The following is a 7,427-nucleotide window of genomic DNA, read 5'->3' on the forward strand; positions in this document are numbered from 1 at the left end:
CACCTACCGAAACGATAATTACTCCCAGTGAGGTCTAAAGCACTGTTCAGGGGGTGCTGTGAACTTATCATTAAATCCAGCTGTGACCTCACTGAACGTTTCCCTTTGTGTCTCACAACACAAGGGGGCAGTCACAGCCTGACCTCTAAAGACAACTCTCTTCCTCCTCACAAAACTACAAGCACCTAATAACACACACACCCTTCACCCAAAAATTTTAAAATCATCATGGCGACCCCTACACCAGCCTCGGAGTCCCCATCTGGGGAGGGGACCATAAATGTCCCCAGGTCGGACTGCCTTTCTGTCGACGACCCTAAGTGTCTTGACACCCCCCTCAACTTTTTCTTCATTAACTTCTGCAACATTCGCGGTCTAAGATCTAATTTTCAATCTGTAGAACAGAAATTAAGCAGGAAATTAAAGCAATAGGACGGTAGTTTGAGGGATTAGAGCGGTCACCCTTTTTAACAACAGGTTGAATGTAGGCAAACTTCCAGCAAGAAGGAAAGGTAGATGTTGACAGACAGAGTTGAAAGAGTTTGACTAGGCAAGGTACAAGCACGGAGGCACAGTTTCGGAGAACAATAGGAGGGACCTCATCAGGTCCATAAGCCTTCCGAGGGTTTAGGCCAGCGAGGGCATGGAAAACATCATTGCGAAGAGTTTTAATAGGTGGCATGAAGTAGTCAGAGGGTGGAGGAGAAGGAGGAACAGGCCCAAAATCGTCCAAGGTAGAGTTTTTTAGCAAAGGTTTGAGCAAAGAGTTCAGCTTTAGAAATAGATGTGATAGCAGTGGTGCCATCTGGTTGAAGTAGAGGAGGGAAAGAAGAAGAAGCAAAGTTATTGGAGATATTTTTGGCTAGATGCCAGAAACCACGAGGGGAGTTAGATCTTGAAAGGTTTTGACATTTTCTGTTAATGAAGGAGTTTTTGGCTAGTTGGAGAACAGACTTGGCATGGTTCCGGGCAGAAATATAAAGTGCATGAGATTCTAGTGATGGAAGGCTTAAGTACCTTTTGTGGGCCACCTCTCTATCATGTATAGCACGAGAACAAGCTGTGTTACACCAAGGTTTAGGACGAGAAAGAGAGTGAGGAATGTACGCCTTGGTATGGCCCCATGTAAATTCAGTGGCCAATTATTACTTGTGGTTTTAGGGGAAAATTCAGAATAGAGAAGTAAATTCTCTTGTGATTATGTATTAATCATCAAAGCTGAGCACGATGACCAAAAAAAAAAAAATAAAATAAAATAAAAAAATACGATAAGCGATACATCGATAAGGATAATATTATCGGCGACAACCGATAATCGATAACTGGCGATAAATTTATCTCCTAGTAAGCGAAACCCGATAAATCGATAAATCCAAAATTCCGATACTAGCGATAACGATATTGATATTTTAAATTAAAAAGTCGATAAATCCAAATCTTTATCTTAGAAAACCTAGACCTAGAAAAATCTTAGAAAAAAAATTCAAATTCACTGTTTTATCTGTCTCTTCACTAATGAAAAGTACTGTTTTCAATAAAATAACTACATTTGATTTTGAAAAATTAAAAACCTTAACATACCCCCCACAAAAAATAAATAAATAAATAAAATAAAATAAAAAATAAAATAAATAAATAAATAAATAAAATTATCGATTATCGCTAGGTTGGAGACAAAAGTACCGGCAATACCGATTAATCGATTAAGCGGGAAAAATAACTATCGGATAACCGAAACTCAGATATTGTTATCGATAAATTGTCGATAATTCATCGCGATAACGCCCATCTATGTTAGTCATTACACCAGTGATACACAAAACATTTTGATATAACACCCACACTGAACTTTAGGATGCTCAATACCAAAATTTGATGTAACTCTGGTTTAGGTTTAACTTCTGGCCACACTTAAAGCCAATTTCTCATTCAAAATTTTCTCATCAATTGATTAGGGAATTGTCACTTTTCCAGAGTATAAGGGTCCAACAAATCAAAGTTAACAGAAAAATCTACTTTATTGTTATTATTTGCTTTATCATCTATTATAATTATCTACTTTATTTCAACCAGATGGCACCACTACCATCCCATCTATTTCTAAAGCTGAACTCTTCGCTCTGACCTTTGCTAAAAACTCTATCATGGATGGTTCAGGGTTCTGACTACTTCATGCTATCCATTAAGCTCCTTTGCAATGATGTTTTCCATGCCCTCGCTGGCCTAAACCCTCGAAAAGCTTATGGATCGGATGAAGTCCCTCCTATTGTTCTCCGACATTATACATCCGTCCTTGCACCTTTCCTAGTCGAACTCTTTCAACTTTCCATGAACATGTGCCTTTCCTTCTTGCTGGAAGTTTGCCTACATTCAGCCTGTTCCTAAAAAGGGTGACAAACTATCATCTTATTGCTTTAATTTCCTGCCTATCTAAATTTTTTTAATCTGTTTGATCACCAGTATGGGTTCCATCAAGGTGATCTTCTGGCTTCCCTTACTGAGTCTTGGTCATCTCCTTTAGAGACACACTGTTCTTCTGATCTTGCTAACTGTATGCTTCCCTTCGTCCCACGGCCTCGCTGCACAAGACTTTCTTCTTTCACCCCCTATTCGATCCACCTCTCTAATGCAAGAACTAACTAGTATTCTCAATCATTCATCCCTTTCTCTGATAAACTCTGGAACTCCCTGCCTGCTTCTGTATTTCCATCTTCCTATGACTTGAACCCTTTCAAGAGGAAAGTTTTAAGACACTTAACCTGTAATTTCTGACTACCGCTTTCGACTTTGTTCGATGACCAGTACGTTAGTTTGTCTTTTTTTTTAATTGCAGTTTTCTTGCCCTTGGCCGGTGCCATTACTACATAAAAAAGTAAAACATTGTGTATTCAGAGAAAGATATATGAAGTCTTTGTTTTTTATATATATAGATGTAATGAGACTGAAACGCTTGGTGGCAACTCCAAGCTTTATTCAACAAAATACCAGGCTCTCATATCTGTAACAGATACAGACAAAAATAACTACCGACAATTACACAACACATTAACTTAATATAAACAATTAATGACAATCATGCAACACAGCACGAACACAGTACATAACAGGACAAAACAACATAAATACACACACAAGCTCACACATTAACAGAAGGAAACAGCTGGGTCTGCACTGGCCTGTGGTACCATTGTGACTGACGATACACAGTGCTACCAAACGTGAAAACAGTAACGCCAATCAGTGTTGCCAATGTACAATAATTACCACATTCTCCCCTCCTAGAAAAATTCAACATTAACAAAATGAGTTCCAGGTAGATATCCGAACATATCAGGTTTAATCCCATCCGTAACGATCGGGGGGCTTCGACACACGAGTCGACCTCCTTAACTCAATGGGCCCAGTGGGTGAATGGGAATCATGATTATTATGAGGTTGTACACCTTGGGTTTTGGGTGAACCTGGGGTCTCTATATTTCCTTGTGCTTCATCCTGGTGCACAGGAGTCGTCGGACTCTCAGGACTTGGAGCTAAGTCACGGATAGACACGGTTGACTCGCGGCCATCTGGATATTTGACACTTGCATACATTGGGTTCACATCAACAAGTTCTACCTGATCAGTTAATGGTTCGTGTATGCTAGACCTAACATGCCGTCGCAATAACACTTGTCCAGGGGTCAAAAGCCATGATGGTAATCCATTTCCAAAACTAGAACGTCGTTGAAACCTGAAGAAACGCTCATGTGGTGTCTCATTGGTTGCAGTACATAAGAGTGATCTTACTGAATGCAAAACCTCAGGAAGCACCATCTCCCAGTGTTGATTCCTCAAACCATGAGATGCAAGTGTTAAACAAACAGCTTTCCAAATAATTCCGTTGTACCTCTCAACCTGGCCATTACCCATTGGGTGATAAGGTGTTGTTTTGCTTGTTGCTACCCCTTTCTGAGAAAGGTACAGCTTCAGTTCTTGAGAAATAAAAGAAGGACCTTGATCTGAATGAATAACACTTGGCATTCCACAAAGACTGAAGATAGACTCAAGACATTTGATTACTGTTTTTGAATGCATATTTGGACAAGGAAGTGCAAAAGGAAAACGTGAGTATTCGTCAACAACTGTAAGTATGTACTTATTGTTTGTGGTGGAAGGTAAAGGTCCTTTGAAGTCAATGCTAAGGCGTTCCATCGGCTGTGTGGCTTTAATGAGGACCCCTTGTGCTGAACGATGGAATTGTGGTTTTTGCTGTGCATAGACCTTACAAGTAGCACACACCTTTTTCACATCATCTGTTGAGAAGGGAAGGTTCTTAGACCGCACAAAATGCAAAAGCCGAATTACCCCAGGGTGGCAAAGATTCTCATGGATTTCAGTGAGATTCGACATTGAAGAAACAGAACAACAGTATTCACGAGTCAAGGTATCCAGCGCAACATTCTGTTTCCCAGGACGATACTGTATTGTATAACTGAATGATGCCAGCTCCAGCCTCCACTTTTGTATCTTGTTATTCTTTATCTTGGTTCGCTTTCTGTTGTCTAACATGAACATCACAGAGCGCTGATCAGTAATCAGAGTAAAATGTCGTCTAGCTAAGAAATGACTCCACTTGCGAACTGCTTCAATAATAGCTGTAGAATCCTTTTCTACAGCAGGATAATGCAGCTCACCACCCTGAAGCGTTCTTGACATAAAAGCTACTGGCCGGCCACCCTGGTTTAAGACTGCTGAGATAGCGACCTCCGAAGCATCACACTCCACAACAAAAGGAAGGCTCTCATCCACAGATCTTAGAGAAGCATCCATAAGCTGCTTTTTCAAGGAGTTAAAGGCAGTTAGTGCTGATTCACTCAGCGGAAAAGTTTTCGTGTTTATCAAAGGTTGGATTTTATCAGAGAAGCCAGGGATCCATTTAGCATAATATGCAAACAACCCTTGAACTCTTCGCAAAGACCTCATATTGGTAGGAGGTGGTAATTCTTGAAGGGGACGTAATCTGTCAGGATCAGGCTTTATGACATTATCACCAACACAATACCCGAGAACATTGATTATAGGCACAGACATAACTGATTTAGATTCATTGAGGGTGAGCTTCCGTTTTCGAACAACCTCCAAGAACTTCTTAACATTTTCATCATGCTCATCCTGAGTTGATCCAGCTACAGTAATATTATCGAGATATGGGAAAGTATCTTTAAGATCCTCATCTTCAACTAATTTATCCATAGCTCTCTGAAATACAGCTACTCCATTAGTGACACCAAATGGAACCCTACAAAACTGATACAGTTTTCCTGCACCCTCAAAAGCAGTATACTTCCTCTCACTCTCTTTAATGCTGATTTGGTGGTATACAGTCTTCAAGTCAAACGTAGAAAACACCTTGTATTTTGCAAGATTATGTACCATGTCCTCTATCCTCGGGAGGGGATATGCATCTAGTTCTATGTATTGGTTGATGGTTTGAGAATAATCAATACAAAGTCTCTTTTTGTGCCTGTCAAGTGGATCTTTCACAACTACGACCTGTGCTCTCCATGGGGATATGCTTGGCTCAATGACGCCTTCAGACAACAAGCGTGATATCTGGTCATTTATAAATAACTGGTCATCTTTGCAATAGTGTCTGGATTTAACTGCAATTGGTTTACATTGTTGAGGCAAGTTCGGAAACAGTGAAGGCTCCTCGATATCAGCTGTTGCCAATGCAAAGTTACTAGTTACCCTTAAACTTGGCTTATTTCCCCCATACTGAAAAGTTACACTCTTGTGTTGTTTTTGAAAATCATGACCCAAGATCACATCACAACATAAATCCTTTAAGACTCCTAGCTGAACACATGGGTAATTTTGATCAATATGACCCAAGTCTACTGTAACATACCCTGGGGAGCTAATATTTAAAGATGCTGACGCCATTGAAATCTCCTTGCTTGCCGGAACTACTGTCAGCTTTAATTTATGTGCCACTTTCTCACTTATGAAGCTATCCGAACTGCATGAGTCGATTAGTGCCTTCAGTGAATGACCATTGACAGTGATGTCGGTAGCTGCATGTGAAAGATTCTTTGGAAAAGTGGCAGCAAGTGTGAGCAGAGTGGGATTATACAGTGTGGCGGTAGTGCTATCATAAGCCTTAGCCTTGGATCTACAGACTTTGGCAAAATGACCCGTTTTACCACAGTTGTTGCATGTAACAGAACGTGCAGGACAACTAGCCCTACCTGTAATGTGGAATGCATTACCACAAAAATAGCATTTCTTCTTAGATACGTGTGCAGCAGCGACAGTCAAGTCCACAGGTGGTCTTCTTTCTGCCCCTTCTTTCGTTGACTGCTGTTGTTGGTCATCACTGGGCAGTTCCTGCTGTCCTGGAACTAAAGCAGCAGCATGAGGAACAGGCAAGGAAGACGTGTATGCATCAGCATTCCGCTGGGCAAGGTCCAATGTACGGGCTTGACTGTATGCCGCCTCAAGATTCAAGGACTTATTTTCTAGCAGGCGCTGACGAATAAATGCAGAGGCAATACCGTTAATAAACGCATCACGTACCAGCTCCTCCCGATATTGTTTAGCTGTGACTCCCTTGAAGTTACAGTCCTTGCTTAGTTTATGTAGCTCCCTCAAAAATTCATCAAGGGATTCGCTCGACTGCTGTCGTCGGGTTGCCAAAACATGCCTTGCAAAAATCTCGTTTGGTAACTTGACGTAAACACTCTCCAGTTTTGCAACGGCACTTTCATATGAAACACAGTCTTCGATGAGTTCATACACACTCGGGGATACACAGTTCACTAGAGCCCTCAGCTTGTTAGGTGCGGCCTCTCCACTCTCCTCAATGAAGTTTTGAAACGTGCGGTGCCAGTGTTTCCACTCCTTGGCCGCCGTAGGAGAGCTGGGATCCGTGTCCAGTCGGCATGGCTTAAGCAACTTAGCCATGACGGGAATTTTGTTGAATAAATTGTAATGAGACTGAAACGCTTGGTGGCAACTCCAAGCTTTATGCAACAAAATACCAGGCTCTCATATCTGTAACAGATACAGACAAAAATAACTACCGACAATTACACAACACATTAACTCAATATAAACAATTAATGACAATCATGCAACACAGCACGAACACAGTACATAACAGGACAAAACAACATAAATACACACACAAGCTCACACATTAACAGAAGGAAACAGCTGGGTCTGCACTGGCCTGTGGTACCATTGTGACTGACGATACACAGTGCTACCAAACGTGAAAACAGTAACGCCAATCAGTGTTGCCAATGTACAATAATTACCACAATAGATACTCTTGTTCACGCCTCTTTAAAGCTTCAAGCACGGTCAGCTACACATCACTGCAGCAGCCCTTGGCACACACAACAGGGATCCACAACTGCTGTCATTGTCAGGTTCGTTTGGTT

The 7,427-nt window shown here is 41.2% G+C and overlaps 1 protein-coding gene across 1 annotated transcript; it reads right to left on the reverse strand.

The window, feature by feature from the left end:
• Positions 1 to 3,165: 3,165 nt before the first annotated feature.
• LOC135104610 (uncharacterized) lies at positions 3,166 to 6,945 on the reverse strand. The gene has a single exon (XM_064012138.1). It carries the CDS (start codon positions 6,943 to 6,945, stop codon positions 3,337 to 3,339), a length of 3,609 nt encoding a protein of 1,202 aa, XP_063868208.1. The 3' UTR covers positions 3,166 to 3,336.
• Positions 6,946 to 7,427: the final 482 nt, after the last annotated feature.

This window comes from Scylla paramamosain, chromosome 11, assembly GCF_035594125.1.
Source record: "Scylla paramamosain isolate STU-SP2022 chromosome 11, ASM3559412v1, whole genome shotgun sequence".
NCBI classification, from domain to species: domain Eukaryota; kingdom Metazoa; phylum Arthropoda; class Malacostraca; order Decapoda; family Portunidae; genus Scylla; species Scylla paramamosain.